The sequence below is a fragment of the Tachyglossus aculeatus genome, chromosome 5, assembly GCF_015852505.1.
Source record: "Tachyglossus aculeatus isolate mTacAcu1 chromosome 5, mTacAcu1.pri, whole genome shotgun sequence".
Lineage (NCBI taxonomy): Eukaryota > Metazoa > Chordata > Mammalia > Monotremata > Tachyglossidae > Tachyglossus > Tachyglossus aculeatus.
The window spans coordinates 98,481,273-98,506,781 of NC_052070.1; the positions used below are offsets into that span (position 1 = coordinate 98,481,273).

Genomic DNA, 25,509 nt, shown 5'->3' on the forward strand with positions numbered 1-25,509 from the left:
AGGGAAGGAGGAGGGGGAGGAACCGGGGGCCTGAGAAGGGAGTTGAATGTACGGAAGAACTGGCGGGGGTGATGGGCATGGGTGTCAATAAGGGAGGAGAAATAGTTTTGTCTGGCAGAAGAGAGGGCTGAGTTAAGGCAGGAAAGGATAAACTTGAAGTGAACGAGGTTGGCATGGTGTTTAGACTTTCGCCAGCAGCGTTCGGCAGCTCAAGCTTAAGAACGAAGGAGGCGGACAGTGGCAGTGATCCAGGGCTGTGGGTTAGTGGTGCGAGAGCGGCGAAGGGAAAGGGGAGCGAGCGAGTCTAGCTGAGTAGAAAGGGTAGAGTTGAGAGCAGTAATCTGATCATCAAGACTGGGTAGAGAGGAGAGGGCGGCGAGGTGGGGTGTGAGGCGCTCCGAAAGATGGGTGGGGTCCAGAGAGCGGAGATCTCTGTGAGGGAGTAATACAGATTTACAGGGGAAAGGAGTGTGAGTGAGGAGGCAGGTGAGAAGATTATGATCAGAGAGAGGGATCACAGAGTTGGTGAGGGTGGACACAGTGCAGCGGTAGGAGATGATGAGGTCGAGGGTATGACCAAGTTGGTGAGTGGGTGAGGTGGGGTGGAGGAAGAGGTTGGCAGCGTCAAGGAGAGATAGAAGGCGGGCGGCAGAGGAGTCGTTAGGGATATCCATGTGGATATTGAAGTCTCCGAGGATCAGAGTGGGCATGGAGAAGGAGAGAAGGAATGTGAGGAAGGGGTCAAAGTCGTTAAAGAAGTTGGAAGTGGGGCCCGGAGGGCGACGGCTACAAGAATCTGGAGGGGGTGGTAGAGGCGAATAATGTGGGCTTCAAAGGAAGGGAAGGAAAGGGAAGGGGGAGGAGGGATAGTGCGAAAGCGACATTGCGGGGCGAGAAGGAAACCGACACCTCCTCCTTTTCCTCCTTTTCCTCAGTTACATGAGGTAACTGAGGCACAGAGAAGTGAAGTGACTTGCCCAAATTCACACAGCTGACAAGCAGTGGAGCCAGAATTAGAACCCACAACCTCTGACTCCCAAGCCCGGGCTCTTTCCACTGAGCCATGCTGCTTCTCTAGGTATTCAATCCCTATTTTGCATTTGAGGGAACTGAGGCATCAGAGAAGTTAAGTGATGTGCCCAAGGTCACACAGCAGGCAAGTGGTGGAGCAGGGATTAGGACCCATGTCCTCTGGCTCCAAGGCCCATGCTCTTTCCACTAGGCCATGCGGCTTCCCAGTACTACTAATAATAATTTGTTAAGCACTTACTATATGCTAGACACTGTACTAAGCACTGAGGTAGACACAAGTTAATCAGGTTGGACACAGTTCCTGTCCCAAGTGGGACTCCAAGTCTTAATCTTCATATTACAGATGAGGTAACTGAGACAGAGAAGTGAAGTGACATGCCCAAGGTCACATGGTAGGCAAGTGGTGGAGTCAGGATTAGAGCACAGGTCCTTCTGACTTCCAGACTCACGTACTATCCACTAGGCCATGCTGCTTCTCTTAATGTAGATCACAAATCCCATGAAATGCTTTCGAGGCCAAAATTGTTTTTCTCTGTATGTCCGATTGTGTCTGCTTCTTCATCTGTCCCGTCATTAACTGGTATTTCCCTGACTAATAGTGTTTGTCCCCTAGGTATTCTAATTAGCCCTCATCTGTTCTGATCTCCCAGATTCAGCCTCTCTTCCAATTTTCATTCCACATGCCCCAGTATCCTCCATTTGACGATTACAATTGCAATTGCAATCGCCGAGTGATTTTCCTGAAAGTTCCTTACAGTATCCCTCCTTGCTTAAAGACTGTGGCTGATTACTTACACTGTGAGCTCCCTAAGGAACAGAGACTGTGTCCCACCTGATTATATCTTGTATCTATCCCAGTGTTTAGAACAGTCCTTGGCTCATAGTTAGCACTTAACAAATATCACAACTCTTATTATTATCCCTCTAGACTGTAAGCTCTTTATGGGCAGGGAACATGTCTGCTAATTCTGCTGTATTGCACTCTCCCAAGTACAGTGCTCTGCAAATAGTAAGTGCTTGTAAATATCACTGATTATTAAAGACCAGCCCCTGACCCTATGCTGTTTTAATGAGATTGGTTTGGCTTTTCATCAGACTTGCATATGGAGTACACCCGTGTTTCTGCCTCCTCTGTTTCTTCTGGGATCTGTTTCCAAAATGCATTTGGTGCTGTAGCCTACTTTTCTATCAGAGGCCCAGATATTGGTCATTGCTTAATAGCTGCAGGCACAGGAAGTATGAGTTATCAGCATACAGTAATAATAATTATGGTATTTGTGCTTGCCATACGCTAAGCACTGTTCTAAGCACTGGGGTAGATACAAGGTAGTGTGGTTGTCCCACGTGGGACTCACAGTCTTAATCCCCATTTTACAGATGAGGTAACTGAGGCCCAGAGAAGTTAAGTGACTTCCCCAAGGTCACACAGCAGACAGGTGGCAAAGCTGGGGTTAGGACTCATGTCCTCTGACTCCCAAGCCCGTATGCTCTTTCCTTTAAGCCACGCTGCTTCTCTGTTCCCTGTGTACACATTGGTCACATTAAAAAGCAGGGTGGTTTAGAGGATAGAGCATGGGCCTGGAATCAGAAAGCCATGGGTTCTAATCCCAGCTCCACCACATGTCTGCTGTGTAACCTTGGGTAAGTCACTTAACTTCTCTGGGCCTCAGTTACCTCAACTGTAAAATGGGGAATAAGATTGTGAGTCCCTTGTGTGACAGGGACTGTGTCCAACCTGATTAACTTGTATCTATCTACTCCAGCACTCAGAACAGTGCCTGGCACATAGTAGATGCTTAACAAGTACCATAGTTATTATTATTATTATAAAGGTGTCATAATACTCATCAACAACACATAATGAGTCCTTGCCAAAGACACAGAGCACCATTAAGTGCTTGGGGGATGTACAAAGGAAGTAAAAGGAAGTCTGTTCTCCTGGAGTTTAATAATAATGATGGTATTTGATAAGTGCTTACTATGTGCCAAGCACTGTTCTAAGCACTGGGAGAGACACAAGGTAATAATAATAATAATAATAGTAATGGCATCTAAGTGCTTACTATGTGCGAAGCACTGTTCTAAGCAGTGAACAATCAGGTTGTCCTATGTGGGGCTCACAGTCTTAATCCCCATTTTACAGATGACGTAACTGAGGCACAGAGAAGTTAAGGGACTTGCCCAGAGTCACACAGCTGACTAGTAGCAGAGTCGGAATTAGAACCCATGCCCTCTGACTCCCAAACCCGTGCTCTTTCCACTAAGCCACGCTGTTTCCCTACAATCTTTACAGTCTTATATGGAGAAAAAGAACAACGTAAATGGACAAATCAGCAATTCATAAAAGAGCAAGGGGGCCATTGATGCATACAACCTATTGACAAGTAAATAGTGAATGAATAAATCAGCCAATATTCACAGGAGTTCTAAAGTGACTTTTGGGATTGATAAAATCAGGAAGGTGGGGATCAACCAAAGGAGAGTGTTTTGGTTAGGTAGCTTTTAAAAGAGGATTGTGAAGGGAAAGGGTGTTCCATGCAGGGGTTAAAATATGAGAAATGAGTCTTAGATAGGAGATTCTCTAGGGAGGTATGGTAAGCAGGTCAATTAGTCAAGTAGCTACATTTATTGAGCCTTACTGTGTGCAGAGGAAGCAGCGTGGCTTAGTGGAAAGAGCATGGGCCTGAGAGTCAGAGGAGCTGGCTAACTGTGTGACCCTGGGCAAGTCACATAACTTCTCTGTGCCTCTGTTTCCTCAACTGTAAAATGAGGATTCAATATGCATTCTCCCTCCCACTTATGGCTGTGAGCCCCATGTGGGACAGGGACTGTGTCTGACCTAATTAACTTGTATCTACCTCAGTGCTTAGAACACTGTTTGACTCATAGAGAGCCATTCATTCATTGTCGTATTTATTGATTCAATAAATTTATTGATTCAATCTTACTGTGTGCAGAGCACTATACTAAGCCGTTAATAAGTATCATCAAACAGAGCACTGTACTGAATTCTTGGGAGAGTACAATGTAAAAGAGTAGGTATAGACAATCCTTGCCCACAAACAGCATGGCCTAATGGAAAGGAACATTAGCTTTGGAGTCAGAGGACCTGGGTTCTAATCCCAGCTCTGCTACTTGTCTGCTCTCTGACCATGGGCAAGTCATTTAACTTCTCTGTGCCTCAGTTTCCTTATCTGCAAAAATGAGGATTCAATTCCTGTCCTCCCTCCTACTTAGATTGTGGGAGCCCATGGAGGACCTGATTATCATGTAACTATTCCCAGGGCTTAATACAGTGCTTGACACATAGTAAGCACTTAACAAATACCACAATTATTAAGGAGCGTACAGACTACAAGGGGAGACAGACATTAAAATAAATTACAGGTGAATTACAGGTACGTAAGTGTTGTGGGACTGAGAAAAGCCAGGGGCAGTACATACAGTGTAGTGGGAGAAGAGAACAGAGTTTAGAGGTAGGTAGGTAGAAGGAGGAGAGCTTCAGGGGGCAATTTGTTCTAATCTTTTGCTGCCATATGAGAAAGTGAAATCTTGATATAATAACCAAAAAGTTCATGTGAAAATGAGATTTGTTCCCTTAAAAAAGAAAGGAGGGGGAGAGGAAGGGGGATTAGTTAATTTTTTCCTTATTTTTAGAAGCTTTAACTCATGTGACCTAGGGTGTGGGATGGATTTTCCCTTAGTGGTTTTTTTTCTTTTTTCTTTTTTTTTTTTTTGAGGGCTGTTTTGTTCCTATTTTATTGGAAGAGTTTCAGGATGCTCTCCACCACCCATCTCCCACTCCCCAGTGCCCGCTCATCCTAGACTCAGCCCTCTGGCCTAACTCCACATCTGTTCAGATTCATTTTCCGAGGGAAGTATTCCTCAAGTCCCAAGTCAGGAGCTGGGAGCTTCCCAGTGAATTTTCCATTGGAACATCCTTGAGCCAGTTTGGTTTTCATTGCGGAATTTGGACACGGTGGGTGAAGCCGGCAACTGGATGTGTAGCAACCAAGCAGACGTGCTGTCCCAGCCTCCTTCACCTCCCCACACTCTCCCAACCCCTTCTCTCTGGCTGTGGAAGGGTGGTTCCCATTTTCCAAGCGTGGAAGGAGGAGGCCGGGATGAAGATGAGGAAAAGTCCTGCCCACTGCCATCTCTCTGTTCAGTTTGTGGTCTTCGCATACTGTGAGATATGGAGAGGGCCTGGGGAGTGAGGGTCTTCTCATGTTTATTCACCCCATCCTCAGCCCCACAGCACTTATGTATGTCTCTGTAATTCATTTAATTTGTATTAATGTCTATCTCCTCCTCTAGACCGTAAGCGCTTTGTAAACTGGGAACGTGACTACCAACTCTTATATTGTTGTCTCCCAAGTGAAGGAGAAGCAGTGTGGTCTAGCGGATAGAGCAGGGGCCTGGGAGTCAGAAGGACCTGGGTTCTTATCCCGGCTCCATCGCTTGTCTGCTGTATGATCTTGGGCAAGTCCTTTGACTTTTCCAGGCCTCAGTTACCTCCTCTATAAAATGGGGATTAAGACTGGGAGCCCACATCCAACCTGACTAGCTTGTATGTTCACTAGCACGTACAACAGTGCCTGGCACATAGTAAGCACTTACAAACTATTTAAAAAGTGCTTAGTGCAGTACTCTGCACACAGTAAATGCTCCCTCAAAATAGAGTGGAGTGGTTTTCTTGCAGTAGCTTTTGGGCAGACTTTGAAAACTTGTCTTGAAAAGGGCCAGGCTTCTTTTTTCACTTCTTTTCACAATTCCTCCAGCCCCATCCAGTCTGTCAGCACATCTTCCCCCACATCAGGATAGGTGGAGGGTACACAGGTGGATTCTGGACACTGTAATGATAATAATAGTGGTCATCGTGATAGCACTTACTGTGTCAAGTGCTGACCTAAGTCCTGGGTTAGATATGAGATTATCAGGTCAAACACAGCCCCTGCCCGTCATGGAGCTCCTAGTCAAAGTAGTGCTGGAAGCACTGTGTCTTAGTAAAAGAGCAGGAGCCTGGGAGTCAGAAGGACCTGGGTTCTAATACCAGCTCTGCTACTTGCTTGCTGTGCGACCTTGGACAAGTCACTAAACTTTTGTGTGCCCTAGTTTCTCCAACTGGAAAATGGGGATAAAATGCCTTTCTCCCTCCTACTTATACAGTGAGCCCCATGCAAGACTGGAATTGTGTCTGACATAATTAATTTGTACCTACCTCAGCACTTAAAAGAGTGTTTGACAAATAGTAAACGCATAACAAATACAGTAAAAAAAAGTAGGAGGAAGAACAGATATTGCATCCCCATTTTACAGATGAGGAAAATGAGGCACAGAGAAGTTAACTTGCCATAGATCACACAGCGCTTAAAAGTGTGTGTGACATATAGTAAATGCTTAACAAATATAGTAAAAAAAAAAAGTAGGAGGGAGAACAGATATTGAATCCCCATTTTACAGATGAGGAAAATGAGGCCCAGAGAAGTTAAGTAACTTGCCATAGATCACACAGCGGGCAGTGGAAGAGCTGGCATTAGAACCCAGGGTTTCTGACTCCTGGGCTCTCTCCACTAGGCCACACTGCTTCCTGTGACTTCAGTGCTGACCGCTCCCCCACCTCCCCTCCCCCAGTGGCCAGCCATCCAGAATGCTCTCCATCTCCACCGTCAAGCAGTATCACTCTGGAGATGCAGTTAGACCTGTACTTTTTTTTTTCTTTTTTTTTGGTATTTAAGTGCTTCCTCTTTGCCACTCACTGTACTAAGCAATGGAAAATATACTAATTAATCAGGTTGGACACAGTCCATTCCCCCATTGGGCTCACAGTCTTAATTCCCATTTTACAGAGGAGGTAACTGAGACAGAAGCTAAGTGACTTGCCCTAGGTCACACAGCCAACAAGCGTTGAGCTGGGATTAGAACCCAGGTCCTTCTGACTTTCAGGCCATGCTGCTTCCCGCAAGCAGCGTGATTCCCTATATTGACACCAGCTCTCTGCCCTCGGATCCTTCCCAGATCTAGACTCTGAGCTCACTGTGGGCCAGGAAGGTGTCTACTGTTATATTATAATTAATCAATCAACCAATCAATCATATTTATTGAGTATTTACTATGTGCAGAACACTGTACTAAATGCTTGGGAAGTACAAATGGGCAACATATAGAGATGGTCTCTACCCAATAACGGGCTCACAGTTTAGAGGCAGACGGATAGCAAAACAAAACAAGTAGACAGATGTCAATACCATCAAAATAAATAGAATTATAGCTATATACACATTGTTAATAAAATAAATAGAGTAATCAGTGTGTACAAATATACACAAGTGCTGTGGGGAGGGGAAGAGGGTGGGGCAGAGGGAGGGAGTGTGGGCGATGGGGAGAGGAGGAGAAGAGGAAAAGGGGGCTCAGTCTGGGAAGGCCTCCTGGAGGAGGTGAGCCCTGAGTAGGGCTTTGAGGGGAGGGAGAGAACTAGTTTGGCAGATGTTTTGAGGGAGAGCATTCCAGGCCAGAGGTAGGAGGTGAGCCAGGGGCCGATGGCGGGACAGGCGAGAACGAGGCACAGTGAGGAGGTTTGTGGCAGAGGAGCAGAGTGTGCGGCTGGGCTGAAGAAGGAGAGAAGGGAGGTGAGGTAGGAGGGGGCGAGGTGATGGAGAGCTTTTGTTAAGCGTTTATTATGTGCCAAGCACAGTTCTAAGCGTTGGGGTAGATCAGGTTGTCCCACATGGGGCTCACAGTCTTATTCCCCATTTTACAGATGAGGTAACTGAGGTACAGAGAAGTTAAGTGGCTTGCCCGGGGTCACACAGCAGTAAAGTGGCGAGCCAGGATTAGAACCCACGTCCTCTGACACCCAAGCCCGTGCTCTTTCCACTAAGCCACGCTGCTTCTAGACTGTGAGCCTGTTGGGTAGGGATTGTCTCTGCTGCTGACTTATACTTCCCAAGTGCTTAGTACAGTGCTCTGCTCACAGTAAGTGCTCAATAAATACAATTGAATGAATGAATTGTACTTTCCAAGCACTTAGTACAGTGTTCTGCACACAGTAAGTGCTCAGTAAATATGAGTGAATGAATGAATGAATGAATGAATGAGCTCTCCCAAGAGCTTAGTACGGTGTTCTGCCTGCAGTAGGCACTCAAATACCATGGACCGATGGATTGATCAGCAGAAAAACACAGCCACAACTTTAGCCACCTCAGGGAAGAAGGGAAGATAACACAAATAACCCTGAGAAGTATTGGCAGGACACTTGGCCTACTCTAGACTGTAGGCTTGTGGGCAGGGAGTGTGTCTACCAAACTCTGTTGTATTGTACTCTCCCAAGCACTTAGTACAGTGTTTTGCATACAGTATGCCCTCAAAAAATGTGATTGATTAATTAAACACTCATCAGAGCTAACAAAATGCCAAGCGGATGGTCATACACTTTCAGCCCTAAGTTTGTGGCTCCCGGAATCTCCTGGGAGCCGATCTTCTCACTTTAGGAAAGCCAGAATTGTCAAACTCATCAGCTCTGATGAGAGGAACTGTATCACTGTCTTTTTTTAACCAAGTCATTATCTTGGCTTGAGGTAGCTGACCCAGAGACCCTTTCAAGGAACTAAGGGCCAAACTTAGCGACAAATATGATTTCTAAAGTTGGCTTCATTGGATACCTTCCTTCTCTGCCACGTACTTGTGTTTTAGCATTGAAATAATTTGAAAAGCCCTACCACTGTGTGATCACTCTCCCTGCCTCTGATGGGCTTGTAATGATGAAGGTTCCGTCCTTGGCAGGCAGGACATCTCCGGTCGAGTTCTTTAACTGCTTCACTGGGAAACGCCAATCTGTATTGACTTGGAGCCATTTGGACGTGGTGTGTCCCATGGACAGCTGCTCTTCCACCACAGCTGCCGGGGAATGGGGGCTTTAGGAGTGAGAGCACAGCGACTGAATCTGTGTTTCCTTTTCAGCACGGCTGGCTCTCTGGGTGGGCTGCTGGAGCAGACGAGAATTTGCCGAAACTCTGCCGGCTCTAACAGAATCCACTGAAATCATTTCTTTTCTGTGTCTTTCCAGGTTGCATAAGGTGCTTAAAAGATGGCCCAGGAGAGGGTTATATTCCATCACCGGGGAGTAATGCTGAACTCTCGAGACCCCTCAGTGGACTGGACAATGATTTGACAAAGGTATAGTACAGCATCCCTCCTGATGCTGCTGCGACCCCTTGCATACGTCCTCCCTCTGCCTTGGAACTCCTTCCCCATCCAGATATGATGGACCGCACTCTCCCACCTTCAAAGCTTTATTAATTAATTAATTATGGTATTTAAGAGCTTCCTAGGTGGCAGGCACTGTACTAAGTGCTGAACTAAGCTCCTTATTAAGGCCACTTCTCCTCCAAGAGGCTGTCTCATTTTCCATACTCCCTCTCCTTTCCACGTCACCTATGCCCTTGGATTTAGTACCCTTTAAGCACTCAATATTCATCCCAACAGCACTTAAGTACATACCCATAATTTGCTTTTTTATGGCGACATCTCTCTCCCCCTCTAGACTGTAAGCTCCTCATATGCAAGGAATGTGCTTTTGCATTCTACTCTCCCAAGTGCTTAGTACATTTCTCTGCACACAGTAAGCACACAATGAATACCATTGACTGATTCCTAGATTGACACCAGCTAGTTGGCTCAGAGGAAAAAGCCCAGTCCTGGGAGTCAGAGGTCATGTGTTCTAATCCCGGCTCCACCACTTGTCAGCTGTGTGACTTTGGGCAAGTCACTTCACTTCTCCGGGCCTCAGTTCCCTCATCTGTAAAATGGGGATGAAGACTGTGAGCCCTACGTGGGACAAACTTGATTACACTGTATGCCCCCCCAGCACTTAGAACAGTGCTTTGCACGTAGTAAGTGCTTAACAAATGCCAACATTATCATTAGTTGACTGGTCCTTAATTTGAGATCCAACCCCCACTCCTAATCCTTCAGAGTTCTTTGGTGGATGCCCATCAGACCTGACTCAGACCTGAGACAAAAAGTACTAGTCAGGACTTTAGAGCTGAGTTCTAATCCCAGCTCTGCCACTTGCCTGCTGTCTGATCTTGGGCAAATCATTTCACTTCTCCGTGCCTCAGTTTCCTCACCTGAATAATGGAAATTAATGACTGTGAGCCCTTTGTGGGACAGGGACTGGGTCCAACCTGATTAGCGTCTGTCTACCTCAGTGCTTAGTACATAAAGTGCCTGGGTCCTAATTAACAATTAACAAATGCCACTAAGGAAAAAAAAAACTTCCCTGTACCTCATTTTCCTCAACTGTAAAATGGTGACCTCCTACTTAGTACCTCCTACTTAGACTGTGAGCACCATGGACTGTGGGGCCTGATTATCTTGTGTCAACCCAAGTACTCAGTACAGTGCTTGGCACCTAATAAGGACTTAATAAATGCCATTTAATAAGAATTACAGTAAAACTGCAAAGGGGGAATCGCTTCCTCAGAGCAGGGCTTGAGATGGGGATTTTACTGAGAATCCTGTCCATTCCCTCGCACATTTTCAAGCATGCGTCGAAACATAAACAAATGGATATTTCCCCAACTTAAATCAAGCCAGATGACAGCAAACATTTTCCAGTGGGTAGGAAGAGACCACAGCCTAGACTAAATTCTGTCATGTGCTATAAATTAACTGTAAAGTCATATCGCATGAATGTGGTTGCCCTCCAAACCCTCTGCTGGCCCTGATGATATCATTCCTTCCTCTCCCTGCAAGTTTAGTGGAAGCTCTGTTCTCCCAGCCACTCCTGGGAAGCGCGGACAGTCTCCTTAAGAAACCGGCAGAATCCCCTTCAGGCCGTCTCTGCTGCAGGCAGGAATGTGAATTGGGGAGTTGGCTTCATGTGTAATTTGAGGCTGTTTCTAATGACTGGGGCAGTTTGATTCCATTTGCATTTGTTGGTGTGTGTCTCACTGCATGACTCTGTTTCTCTAAAAGGATGAGGCTTTCCCACAATGTACGCAGCAAACACAGCCTTAGAAAAATGCAACAGTTCTGGGTTTCTTGCCAGGAGAGGTTTTTATAATGCTCAGGGGAGGGAAAAAGCTGGGCAGCTGTCAAAGACCATGCCTGCTGCTTTTATGGTGATTGGGGAGACAATGGTAAAGACTGTTTTGGCTAGGCTCCTTCATTATCCTGGCAAGTGGAGCTTTCTAGGCTATAATTTAGGGGGAGAGGCGGGAAAGGGCTTTCACGGAGTTGCATGGATTCTGCTGTGAAACTCTGAATCTCTGGGAACGAGTTTTCTCTCCCTCACAAGTGCCTCCCTTGATTATGCCCATCTGCTCCAGTCCCATGCTAAAAGATCCCACACTCCTGGCTTAAGTCCCCGTACCATCCCCCTCCCTCACCACCACCATTTCCTTCCCTCTCCTTTCCTGACAGCCCAAATTGTCCCAGGAACTCTCTCCAAAGAGTTTCCCTTTTCCCATGGATTTGAAAGCCTCCCCACAAGGGATTCACTTTCTCCCTCTCTAAGCCAGTACTTAGCCCGATTTGCTTGTATCCACCCTAGCGCTTAGTACAGTTCCTGGCACACAGTAAGCGCTAGACAAATACCATCATTATTATTATCTAGTAAGGAATTAACCGCTATCTCAATTACAGCATGTATGCAGGACTTGGGCATCTGTCGTCCACTCGCCAGCTGCCTGAGGTGGGAAAGCATCTCAGCACGTCCCCGGGGCTGCCTTTCTCAGGAGGCTTTGTGGAGCTCCTCATTACTGGCTAGGGTGGTTTTGAGGCCTAGACTGGCTGATTGTTTTGCTTAAATTGGGTTGAGAGGGGATTACCATATCTTGCAAAGTAGAATGACTTGGCTTCACCCTTGCTGTCGTCATAAGCACCAGCCCTGTGGAGGGCCCAGTGCCCATGGGCTGCAGAGGAGGCATTGTGCTTTGGTCAAGAAATGCCCATTGTGAGTCATAGGCACAGCTCACAAGGCCTCCATCACGAGCGCTGCTTAATCAGTCAGTCGACTGATGGTATTTATTGAGCACTTACTGTGTGCAGAGCACTGTTCTAAGTGCTTGGGAGGGTCCAATACAACAGAGTTGGTAGATCCATTCCCCGCCCAGAAGCTTACAGTTTGGGGATTCGTTCTCTATTACTGAACAACTAGAGAACATCTGAGGCTCGTCCACCAGGTCATAGGAACTGGGAAGTACAGGTGTGGGTTTTGGCAACTAGCCTACAAGACTACCTTCTCTAACTCATTCCTGAATGGTCAGTGATGCCAGAGATACAGTCCCAATTCACTTTTAATCAAGGCTCTGATTTAAGTTCCTGCAGACTCCAAACAGATTAAGTGGTATAACACACCCAGTAGGCCACAACGATTTTTAACTCAATACATTTGAAAGCTTATATCCCCAAGTTACAACCCTGACATTCTTTGGTCCAAAAGAAGAGGGATGTCCGGTCAGTGACACTTGTTTGTTAAGCACTTATTATGTGTCAGGCACTGTTCTAAGTGCTGGGGTAGATACACGATAATTGGGTTGGACACAGTCTCTGTCCCAAGTACACTGGGTAGCTATCCTGGCTCAGTGCCCACACAGGCCATCCATTATCTGAGCTGTCAAAGTTGTTTGGGGGGGTTGTGCCTACATATGGCCCCATGAGGGAGAGATTAGTTGGTACAGGTGTATCCACTGACCAGACACAATTTTTGGCTTAGTGGAAAGAGCTCAGGCTTGGAAGTCAGAGGACATGGGTTCTAAACCTGGCTCCACCACTTATCTGCTGTGGGACCTTGGGCAAGTCACTTCACTTCTCACTAGAGAAGCAGCGTGGCTCAGTGGAAAGAGCATGGGCTTTGGAGTCAGAGGTCATGGGTTCAAATCCCAGCTCCGCCAATTGCCAGCTGTGTGACTTTGAGCACACCTCATCTACCTCATCTATAAAATGGGGATCGAGACTGTGAGCCCCACATGGGACAGCGACTGTGTCCAAACTGATTTGCTTGTATCCACCCCAGCTCTTAGTACAGTGTCTGGCACATAGTAGTAGGCGCTTAACAAATGCCACTATTATTATTATTTAGAAATCCCTTAAAAAGCAAGAAACATCCCTGAACCCAGAGATCAGACCCTACTTCGCTCCTGCTGTCACTGATCAGTCCCAGTTGGCCAGGGGCTAAGGAGGCCGATCTTTCAAAGTTTCTAGTCTATCCAAAAGGAAGTTGCACCAGGACCCATGTTAGGGTCTATTTTGGGGTGGCCTCTAGGTGTATCAAGGGTAAATAGGGCTATGAACAGTGTCATTCTGGACTACACTTAAGGAACATGCAGCCCTAGGTTCAGTCTCTGACTAGAGCAGCATAGAATGCTGAGGGAATGGTATACAATGGCCATGCAATTCCAGTGGAAGGAATGTTCCTTCTAATGTCCTGAACTTTCTCCCCTAATAACCCATATGCCCACAAGTGGTTCTTTCTGGTTTCCCCACATCTGTCCCCATGCCCCTTTGGGACCCATTGGATCCCATATTACTGTAACTTATACAGTCACTGTATTCTGAGACAATAGAATACAGGGGAAGTACTGCCCCTTCCCACTTTTTCCAACCATCATCACAAAACCTTCTATGTAGACCCCCACATAATAATACTAATTATGGTATTTGTTAAGCGCTTACTATATGCCAAGCACTGCTCTAAGCACTGGTGTAGATGCAAGTTAATCAGGTTGCCCCACGTGGGGCTTACAGTCTTTATCCCCATTTTACATAAGAGGTAACTGGGGCACAGAGAAGTGAAGTGCTTTGCCCAAGGTCACACAGCAGACAAGTGGCGGAGCTGGGATTAGACCCCACATCCTTTGACTCCTAAACCCGTGCTCTTTCAGAATGGAAAGAGATGTTTTCTTTCCTTGAAATAGCTTTTTACCCAATTATTGCAAAGACTCTGGTAAAAGAGCACAGTATTCAGAGTTTATCTCCTTAGATGCTCCTCCTTTTAGAGCTGTCTGTAGGCAAGGAATTGCAACATCCTATTCTCTGATCCTTAAATAGTGCATTAGATCACTTCCTACAGGCATGTAACCTCACAGAGTTTTTGCTAGCTTCAACTTTATGACCTTTCCCCACAAGTTCAGCTTGGCCAATAGACACAACTCCTTCCACAGATATGAAGTAATGATCCCATTGTCATGGGAATTGGGGTCCCATTGTCATGGGAGATCGCTTTTCTCTTACAGGTTAGAGCTTGGATTTTGTTGATATGAGAGAGTGTTTCCTGGATTTTCCATTGAGATATAAAGCTGGAGAGAGGAAGCTGTAGCCCCTAAACAAGTACTTGTTACTAGGGAAAAATGTTTTGTTAGGGAAAAGGAACTCCACAGTCAATCCAAAACAAACTATTTTAGGTAATGGTTTCATCTTCCCCATCAAAGCTGCTAACCAGTAGGGAAGCAGTGTGGCCTAGTGAAAAGAACACAGGCCTGGAAGTCAGAGGACCTGGGTTCTAATCCTAACTCTGCCAATTGCTAGCTGTGTGACCTTGGGAAAGTCACTTAACTACTCTCTGCCTCAGTTTGCTCAACTGTAAAATGGGGATTCGATACCTTTTCTCCCTCCCACTTAAAACTGTGAGCCCCGTGCTGGTCAGGGATTGTCTGACCCAATTGACTTGTACCTACCCCAGCGCTTGGTAAGTACTTAACAAGAACCTTAAAACAAGCAAACAGAATTTCAATGTTCCTCCACCTCTCCGAGATTCCCAAAGATGCATAGAGAAGTTTCTTTATGGCCTTGGTCATCCTCATCTGTTAACTTTGGAGAAACTGAAAGCATCCTTGCAAACTGTCTTTAAAATCAATCAGTTGCCTTGATTGAGCACTTACTATGTGCAGATCACTGTGCCAAGCGCTTGAAAGAGTACAATACAACAGAGTGGGTAGACACATTCCAAGCTCACAACGAGCTTACCTGTGCCTGGTTGGAAGTAGAAGTAAACTTGCTGTGGGCAAAGAATGTATCTGACAAGTGTTGTATTGTACTCTCCCAAGTGCTTAGTACAGTGCTCTGCACATAGTGGTCTCTCAACGAAGCTATCGAAGAAGCAGCTGAGAAATGTAGGTAGGGGGTGAAGTTTCTACCCCCATCGGGTAAGGTAGGGCAGGGCCATTGGGGGCTGGAGGGTGGAGAAGGCAGTGCTGCTTGGGAGACTGAGACTTGAATTCAGTTGTCAGATAGACTGTGTTGTCTGGGTTGTGACCCAAGCCTGGTCAGGTGAATAATGACACAGACTTGATGACTTGCCAAAACCCTTAACAAAGCCAGCGGTGGAGGGAACGATGGGGCCCCCTTTTTTATCAGGAAAGAAAATGGTGCAGCTCACCTCTATTTTCAGTTTCCTGGAATGCACAGAAAAACCCTGATGGTTGAGTAAGACCACTCTACCTTGAAGGAGGGGTCATAGCTAAGGGCCCAGGGACCTACATACATCACAGATGGAAATCTCGTGGAGGATATGTCCACTCTCGCTTGAGATGATTGCAAATCCTAAGCAAATTCAGACTGAAGTATGCTATGCCAGGGAAAGCTCTGGATCTCCTTTGCACTTGCTTGCTTTCTCTTTCTTCTCTCTCCCCTACCGTTCCTTTCTATCTCCTCAGTAGTGCTATTACAGATGACAGGAAGGAGCCTGTGATTACACTGGTGTCCTGGCACTCATTTTTGCTAATGGCTATGTTGTCAATCTTGGTCTTAAAGAGGTTTTGAATATTCATAGAATCAAGTGTATCAAGTACAGAGACCCACAGTAGCAAATCGAGCCAGGCATGGTTTAACTGTTTTCAGTCTGCCTCTTTTGTGTAGCCACTCTGTGACTGAAATTACAGCTCACTATTTTTTTTAAGGGAAAATATTTTCAGCCACTTCTTATCTTAACTCCGAAACTCTTCCACTAGCCCTCTGCCCCCACCTCCCTAGCTGCTTTTATTTGTTTTCCCATGGCAATTCTGCACTTTCTCGTTGGGATCTGAGTCCAGTTCTTCAACTCAATAAAGGAATACATTAATCCATAAATAAATGGAGTTTATAATTTCAGTTTTAGCTACGTTAAGTTTTAAGGTCACATCTCCTCCACAAGGTCTTTCTGATTAAGTCCTCTTTTCCCCAACTCCCTCTCCTTTCTATATCATCTGTGATTTTGGATCTGTACCCTTTGGGCACATGGTATTCACCCCATCCTCAGCCCCATAAAACTTATGTGCCTATCTATAAGTTATTTATTTATATTACTCTCTAGACTGTAAACTCATTGTGGGCATGGAACATGTCTACCAACACAGTTATATTGTACTTTCCCAAGTGCTTATTACAGTGCTCTGCACACAGTAAGCACTCAATAAAAATGATTGATTGATTGGTAATGTCTGTCTCCCCCTCTAAAATGTAAGCTCATTGTGGGCAGGGAACATGTCTACTGACTCTGTTGTATTCTACTCCCTCAAGTGCTTAGTTCACTGTTGCTCAGTAAATACCACTGATTGATTAGAGACTGTAAATATAAATATCTAAAAATTATTTGTTTAAATTATTCCGTAGACTGTATTCCCCTTCTAGACTCTAAGGTCACTGTGGCCAGGGAATATGTCTGTTATATTGTTATATTTTTATATTGTTGTTATATTGTTATATGTTGGCTTTCCCAAGCACTTTGTACAGTGATCTTTACGTAGTAAGTGCTCAATAAATATTATTGATTGATACAGAGCAGGCTGGACATCCTTGTGGAGATGTCCTGGAGGTAAGATGAAATGCAAGGTGAAAATATGGGGTTCTTCAAGGAGGTTTGGAAGCCATCTTCTCAGAGATGATAGCTGAAGCCATGTAAGCAGATGAGCTTCGTAAAGAGTGGAGAGCAAGAAGAGTCTGGGGTCCAAGCCAGAGCCTTATGGAACACCCACAGTGAAGATAAAGGTCAGAAGAAGAGCCAGCGAAGGAAACTGAAAAAGAACAGTCAGGGAGGGAGAAAGATTTGAGTGGATAACATGTCGACAAGGCAACGATTGGAGCTCATTTGCCCTCTAGAGGCATTAAAAGTGAAAGATAGCTTTCTCCATGGCAAACATAATAGCTCTGAAAAGGAGTAGGAATTTCACCCTGCTCAATCCTTTTGAAAGCTAGAATACTGTGATTTAGTTGAATTAAGTAGTCCAGTTTTTTCTCATTTAAAAATGAAAACAAGGCTCGATCAGAATGTTCTTCCCCTGAAATATTCCCGATATGATCTGTGAGAAGAAAAGTACTGCCATTGGATTTTTAGTCCCGAAACATACTGATAAGTGAAGTGGTCACATAGTCCTTTTCCACTTTTATTAATAGTATGTCTGCTATCTCTAGAGAGGAGTAAAGTTAATTGAAGTTAATTGGAACCGTTTTCTTCCTGTGCCGCTGCCTTCTTGACTGGGCAGATTGGCTTTTCCATTTCTTAGATTCCTATCCATTCAGCATACCAAAGAATAACTGCCCCTCCTACCTACCCCCACCTAAAAAAGCCTATTGTCGGGGGCTGGTTTGAAAATTTGATAAAATTGGTAAGGGAGAAAAAGAAGAAAGAAAACTAGCCTACATGTTTGCCAGGGCTGACTGAATTAGTGGACTTCTCAAAGATATTTGGAAAGTGATAATACTTGGAGTTTGTTAAAGGAGAGGTTGAATAATCAATCAGTGATATTTACTGAGTGCTCACTGTGTGCAGAGCTCAATACTCAGTGCTTAGCTGTCAGGATTAATTTAGTAGAGTGGACAGGGATGAGGACAGCTCAGGCAATCTGAGCTCAGTTGCTCCTGCTATAAAACATGGGGTTAGGCCCTGGGACCTCGATCCTGTGTTTGTAAATGCAGAAGAAACATGAGGATCCTGATTGTCATGATGGGAATTAGAAGGGCCCATGATGTCAGAGGCCAGTTGCCCTCTCTCACGCCCTTCTCCAAGGTTCACAGAACTCCTTATTCTTAGTTGAAACATTGAGGAAATTGACTCAGCCCTGAGACTATTGGCAAGATGTATGGAAGTTTCTGTAGCCCACCCTTCTCCCTATCTTTCTAAAGCCCCAAATGACTAATGTTGGCCAGTGTGAGCATCTAATTGAGGGCGGTCGTGATGTTGTGTTTGTTTTTGTTGTCTCCTGGGCTTCATATGACTCCCTCTATCCTCCACCCATTAAATGATGTGTTCTGGTCTGTTTCAAGGCCTGAGTTGTCTGGCTACAGCTCTGGAAGTGCGTACTTCCTGCTGAGTATTAGATGGCCTGCCCCTTCAAGATGAGCTTGGTGGTTTTCTCCAAGGATCCTTTTGCCAAGCACTGATGGGGGGGGGGGGGGGGGGGGGGGGTGTGTGTGTGTGTGTGTGTGTGTGTGTGTGTGTGTGTGTGTGTGTGTGTGTGTGTGTGTGTGTGTGTGTGTGTGTGTGTGTGTGTGTGTGTGTGTGTGTGTGTAAGAGAGAGAGACAGAGAGAGATTTTACATGATAAAGCAGAGCTTTTCTTAAAGGAAGAGGGCAAGGGTTTCTGTCCTTTCTTTCTTTCTCTGAGGAATAAGGATCTTATCTGCCTTTTGGAAAAACTGTAGGTGATGTAATAAGTGTGCTCTGAATTTTTTTTGTAATGGCCTCAGGGAACAAAATATAATCATAGACTCTCTTTAGGATATTAACATCAGCACATATGCTATGTGCCCAACAGAGCTGGTTTGGTTTTTAGTTATGGTTTGGGGAGCAAATTAAACCTGAAATTACAGTATGAATCAAGCTGTAATGCAATATGATCTTCAAGGAGCTATGTTTTTCTATGCTGAAAAGTCCTGATCTGGGATTTTTGTTGTTGTTGTTCTTGTTGTTGAGAAGTGGGGCAGATGAGGAGGAGGGCATATCAGCTTTGATTCTGGGCACTGGGATTCTGCTCCAGAAAAGCGTTAAGTAATAAAGAGAGATGACCTCCTCCCTTTTTCCCTGGAAGACTTTAGTTTGGGAGGGAAGGGGAATGAACAGAGAGGAAAGGACCCTGAATCATGTTCTGGCATGCACAGGGATTGAAGGGCTTTGCCGTGGGCCTTCTATAGGACTCATATTTGGGCCAACTTACAACGCCGTTACAAAGCCCATCAGAACAACTATTGACTGAAGTGCCAAGAATTTGAGGATAGTATATCCCCAAGCTGGATACAAGGCTTACTCCTGGGGATGGGGTTCAGTGGGAGAAATTACCCCTGAAGAAAGAATGACTTTGTCCATTGTAGTCTTATTAATGTGATTTGTAGTGGATCTTCTAGGTACTGGCCCTCCTAACGTTTTTCCATGATGATCTTTCTGCAGTCTCCAGAGGAACAGGTGACTTGCAGGTTGCTGATGGAGGATCCGGTTGCCGTAAAGGAACCACCATCCTTAGGGGTCAGTATCCCCGAGGTCCAAGACCTCAGCGATCAGCAGAGTCCTGGCAGGACAAATGACCACGACGACGGAGCTGAGGGAAAGGACACTGAAACCATGGGCTCAGGGGAGACTGGCGAGGAAATGGACAGTTTAACTGATGTCTCTGAGAACTGCTCCAACCTAAGAAACTCTCTGCGCTCTCTTTCACCATTTCGGAGACATAGCTGGGGACCAGGGAAAAACTCTGCCAGTGATGCGGAAATGAATTCCCGGAGGTAAGTGGGAATTCCTTGTGTGTCATATCATGCCACTGACTCCTTCAAGCACTAGAGTCAACTACATAGATCCAGCGTACTTTTCTCTTCTTACCATGCCAACATGGGTGGTGAGTAAATTGGGAATTTTGGTTTTAGGAAGTCAAAACTGCTTTAAGGCTGTGACGTGGTCTTTCCAGAATGCTTAGTGTGAGTAAACCCCTTCTGTTTTCCTGAGAACAAAGTTTGCTTACAAGCTGTCGGAGCGTTAAAAATCTAGAAATCCCAAAATAAACACAGCTGATGTCTCTAAAGCGGAGAATGACGGGAGGTTTTCACAGCAAACGTCATCCCTGTTGTAAACCCTCAGGTCATGGGGACTTTAGGGAATTTGGTTGAGTCCGGACCACAGAGTGACTTCAAGCAGCATTTCAGACTAGGGAGGCTATCGTCTTTGAAAGCATGCTGCATATCAACTGTTACGACAAACTAGGGATGCGTTTGGGAGGTGCCTGGTCTCGCAAAGAGATTCCTAGCAACTTATGGACTCAGACCAGTTCATGCTAGATTTTTTTCCTATTTAGGGAGCTGCACTAATATTCAGTGCAGCCTCTAGTATCTTCACTGCCTTTGACCTGAGTCTGTTGGAAACAGATTACTTTTTAGAGAAGAGCCTTCAACAATGAAGAACGGCTTGTATGTGAAGTGTCTCCTAACCTGCTCTGTGGAGATAGCATACCAACCCAAAGTCAAATCATGACTTCTGAGATCCTAAGGGTGTTATTATCCTCCTGGGAGTCCTAGAATGATTCAAAATCCTGGGACTCCTCCTGGGAGTCCTAGAATGATTCAAAATAAATACTTAGGGAATAATCTGGCCCCACTCAATTCCTCTTCTCCCCACCACCCAAAAAAAAGCCTCAATAAATAAAAGTAGGTTTTTGAGAAGCAAGAATTGTAAGTTAACTCATTTAGATAGATTTGTTTATGTGCAGAACCCATTATGTAAGGATTTCTGAGGGCAGTAAAACCCATATATCTGGGAATTAGTGCTAATGCTTAACAGAGGAGTTTTAAAGACTGCATTGATTTGATAAAGCTGACTCCTTAACTTTGTGATAGGGTACAGTATTTCTAGAAGATTGCATTAAGTGTTTATTAAAAAGCAACTACCAAGAGAAGGAACTGGATTTTAACAATCAGTGGAGGAGAAGCTTGGCTGTCCTGAATTTTGTGGGCATGCGGTGTGTATGCGTGTAATCGGCATTTGGTGGAGAAAAGTTTAGGCAACTCGTCAGATTGATAGGTTAATGTATTTCATTCTCACTAGTCAGCTGTTTTAACCTGTCTCCCATTGAGGCAGTAACATGTCTCACTCATTTTCACATGGTTAACATGTCTTTTCCTGAAGCTCATCTCACATAAAAACTGGTAGCTCGCTGCGGAAGATGATTAGTTTTGGATCCAGACATTTTAGGCCATTCTTCAATCTTTCACTGGTAGCTGTTTATATGCCACATGGGTGTTAGGATTGATTCTCTTTCCATTTATCTGTTTGTTTCTCATTTGAATTTCAATCAACTGTGTTCATTTTTTTTTTCTCCTCTGGAATCACTGATCTCTGTCCATGATTCATTTCCAGTTCAGTACGAGTTCTTGGGGATGTTTTAAGGAGACCTCCCATTCATAGAAGAAGGTACAGAGTCATCTAACTTCACTAACTAACCATTGTTCATTTGAGTATGTACTAATAGATGTTGCAAGGCCCTTTGTCTGTGGTTCACCCATCATGATTTTTTATTTTATTTTATTTTTTTAATGGCATTTGTTAAGTGCCACTATGTGCCAGACACTGTGCTAAGTGCTGGGGTAGATACAAGGTAATCAGGTTGGACACAGTTCATGTTCCACATGGGGCTCACAGTCTTAATCCCTATTTTACAGATGAGGTAACTCAGGCACAGAGAAGTGAAGAGTCTTGCCTAAGATCACACAGCAGATACGTGGCAGTGCTGAGGTTAGAACCCAAGTCCTTCTGACTCCCAGGCCTGTGCTAGATCCACTAGGCCACACACAAGCAAGACGGATAGAGGGACAAAGCCACCTGCTTTCTGTACCTCTCAATGCTGGGAATATTTTCCTAGTGAAAAAGCCTTAGCAGTGTAGTTAGACTGTAGGCTAAGCTCTCTGTGGACAGGGGACAGGTCTACCAACTCTGTTATATTGTACTCTCCCAGGCACATAGTACAGTGCTTTTCCCACAGTAAGCACTCAATAAATACTATTGATTGATTGAGTGATTCTTCATGCCACAGAACACCTTGGTGTTCTTTGAAGCTGGAAGAAATAGGCACAGCTAGGATGGAGGATAGGGCTTCCCTGTTTGCTGAGGGGCAAAGACAATATGGGAAAGGCCATCCTGCATTGATTTCTGGTGATTCTGTGGCCACAAGGAGGGCTTCTTGCAGGGCAACCTCATCCTGTCCTGGCTGGACAAGAGGAAAGGTCAGCTCCTCGAGAATGAACATTTCCATAATTATGGTGGGCCGCATGTTGCACCTAGAGAGATGGAGGGCATCATCCTCACCAACTCAGTCGATCAGTCAATCAATTGTATGTATTGAGCTCACCTTCTGTGAGAAGAGCCCTGTACTAAGCCCTGAGAAGCAGCATGGCTCAGTGGAAAGAGCAAGGGCTTTGGAGTCAGAGGTCATGGGTTCAAATCCCACTCCACCAGTTGTCAGCTGTGTGACTTTGGGCAAGTCACTTAACTTCTCTGGGCCTCAGTTCCCTCAACTGTAAAATGGGGATTAAGACTGTGAGCCACCTGTGGGACAACCTGATCACCTTGTAACTTCCCCAGCGCTTAGAACAGTGCTTTGCACATAGTAAGTGCTTAATAAATGCCACTACCATTATTATTGTTATTATTAAATGCTTGGGAGAAAACAATAAAATAGAATTGGTAGACATCGATCCCTTCTCACAAGGAGTTTACAATCTAGCGGGCAGAGGGAGTCAGACAATAAAATAAATTACAGATAGGGGAAGCAACAAGGAATAAGAATACATACTAGGGCTTTGAGGGTCGGGGTGGAGTGAGTGTCAAAGTGCTTGGGGATATCTATACAAGTATAGAGGTGACTTGGAGAGGTGGAAGATTTAGGGAGGAGAGAGGAATAGTCTGGGAAGGCTTCTTGGAGGAGTTGTGATTTTAGTAGGGCTTTGAAAATGGGAAGAGTGGTAGTCTGTCAGATGTGAAAGAGGAGAGAGTTCCAGGTAGGAGTAAAGGTCTACAGTGAGAGAGACCCAGAGTAAGTAGGTTCATTCATTCATTCATTCAATCGTATTTATTAAGCGTTTACTGTGTGCAGAGCCTGTACTAAGTGCTTGGCAAGTACAAGTCGGCAATATATACAGACGGTCCCTACCCAACAATGGGCTCCCAGTCTAGAAGGGGGAGACAGACAACAAAACAAAACATGTAGACAGGTGTCAGAATCGTCAGAACATATTCATGTTAGAGGAGTGAAGTGTGTAGGTGGGGTGGTAATTAGGAAGAAGGTAGGAGGGACAACACAGATTATGTTCCTTAAAGCTGATGGTAAGGACATATATTCTTTGGGATCCGAGGGCTGGTCAGACCACCCTCTGCATTGGGAAATGACGAGAGATTTCTAGTTCTAGTTTCTAGTTCAACAATTTTCCTCCCCAATTTTTTTGGTTAAAAATTTCCATAGGTGGTTTGGTTTCATGAATGTTAATTAGCATGTCTTGTTTAGCTGACCGCCCAAGTCAAGGTTATTTTTCTTAAAGGTATTTTTTAAGCCTTAATCTTACTATGTGCCGGGCACCGTACTAAGCTCTGGGTTAGATACACGATAATCAGGTTGGTCACAGTCCATGTCTCACCTGGAGCTCACAAGGGTTATCCCCACTTAAGGATGTGGTAACTGGGGCACGCAGAAGTTAAGTGCCTTGCTTCAGGTCACACAGCAGACAAGTGGCAGAGCTGGGATTGGAACCCAGGTCCTTCTGCCTCCCAGATCCATGCTGTACCCACTAGGACCTGCTGCTTCTCGTTCCAACTCTTTGGTGTAACCATCTAAAAAGAATGTGACATTTTTCCTTTTCCTCCCATTTTCTTTCCATCCCCTTCTTCATTTTTTTTTAATGGAAGCTCCCTCCAAAGCTAGTTTAAATAAACAAAGTGTGAGCTAAACACATGTATTTGAAGACTTGACTGTTAGGATAATGTCAGACGACAGTGACTTTGGTCACGCTGTCCTCCAACCACACAGATCTGTTGGTGCACACCTGTCCTCATATCCCTTTGCTCTGCATGTAGTAAGCCCTCAATAAATATGGTTGATTGATTGATTGGTGCAGGGTTTTGAGAGACTTTGCAGAAACATGGTATCCTCCCTGAGAAGCAATCACTCACCCAGTCAGTCCTGGAGTATGAATGGAAGGTATGCACTGGGGTAGATACAAATCAGTTAAGTTGGACACAGTCCCTGTCCCACTTGGAGTTCACAATCAAAACAGGAGGGAGAACTGGTGTTGAATCTCCATTTTACAGTTGAGGAAACTGAGGCCCAGAGAAGTTAAGTGACTTTCCCAAGGTCACACAGCAGGCAAGTGGTGGAGCTGGGATTAAAACCCAGGTCCTCCGACTCCCAGCCCTGTGCTCTTTCCACTAGGCCTCACTTCTTCCCTGGAGACATTGATCCCTTAGTAACCTCTGGATGACATTAGCATATATATTACCAGTTGGTTTTTGACATTTAGCATAGTCCAGCTAGCCATCCCTGTTAATGCTATAGCGGTGCCATAGCCAAGGCTAAAAGGTCCTTGTGGAGTTGAGGTGAGAAGTTGAGAGTCTTAAAGTTATCTTTTCTATTTGACTTTGACACTTATCTACCTACTTGGGACATGGATCCCTCTCATTTTTCCCTTCCTTCTCTCATATCCTCTAGACTCTAAGCTCACTATGTGCAGGAAACATATCTACTAACTCTGTTTTAATGTACTCTCCCAAACTCTTAGTACAGTGCACTGCACACAGTAAGCATTCAATAAGATTGATTGATTCCCATATCTCTGCTTTCTTTCAATGTCCACCATCAGCAGCCCCTCAGTTTTTCCCTCCAAAATGCCCACTTAATTATCATCCAGCTTCATTCCAAAGATGGGAGAACTGTTTCTCAGGTCTGCAGTTGGTCTCTTGGAGTTTAAAAGTGTTTTATCCTGCAAGCAAAGCCCTATACTAATCTATGGGCTTTGATCCAGACTTGACCTTTAGCCCACAGGAGGCTTACAATCTAAAATTGCAAGGGAAGGAACAGTAAAATTCCACAACTGAACAATTTTCACCAGCAAAAGAAAGAATGGCTTGTGACTTTGTACTGCGCAGTCCTCAGGCACATCACTGCCCCAGACATGATTGAGAAACAGCCACAATTGCCCAGTGTTCTAACTTTTCTATGAGTGCCTTATGTTCTCCCTCCATTCTGGTTAGGGAAAGGGGTCATCCTGGTAGAATGGATACTGTGGAATACACAATTAATTATCAGGGGAGCCCTCCCTAATATAAGCAAAGCCTCTGGTGATGTGAATAATAATAATAATAATATCAATGATGATGGTATTTGTTAAGCACTTACTATTTTCTAGGCACCATATTAAGTGCTGGGGTGAGTACAGGCAAATTAGGTTGGAAACAGTCCCTGTCCCATGTGGGGCTCATAGTCTCAATCCCCATTTTCCAGATGAGGCAACTGAGGCACAGAGAAGTGAAAAGACT

At 45.0% G+C, this 25,509-nt stretch overlaps 1 protein-coding gene across 9 annotated transcripts in view; it reads left to right on the top strand.

Moving 5' to 3' along the window:
* AKAP13 (A-kinase anchoring protein 13) overlaps window positions 1-25,509 on the top strand; it is a 324,907-nt gene that overhangs the window by 203,171 nt on the left and 96,227 nt on the right. For 6 of the 9 annotated variants that reach the window (XM_038746250.1, XM_038746251.1, XM_038746256.1 and 3 more), the window contains 3 exons: window positions 9,098-9,207; window positions 19,393-19,724; window positions 21,346-21,399. In XM_038746250.1, coding sequence (XP_038602178.1) covers window positions 9,098-9,207; window positions 19,393-19,724; window positions 21,346-21,399 — 496 coding nt within the window. The remainder of the gene's footprint in view (window positions 1-9,097; window positions 9,208-19,392; window positions 19,725-21,345; window positions 21,400-25,509) is intronic. The other 3 variants (XM_038746255.1, XM_038746257.1, XM_038746259.1) reach the window with 1 other exon arrangement.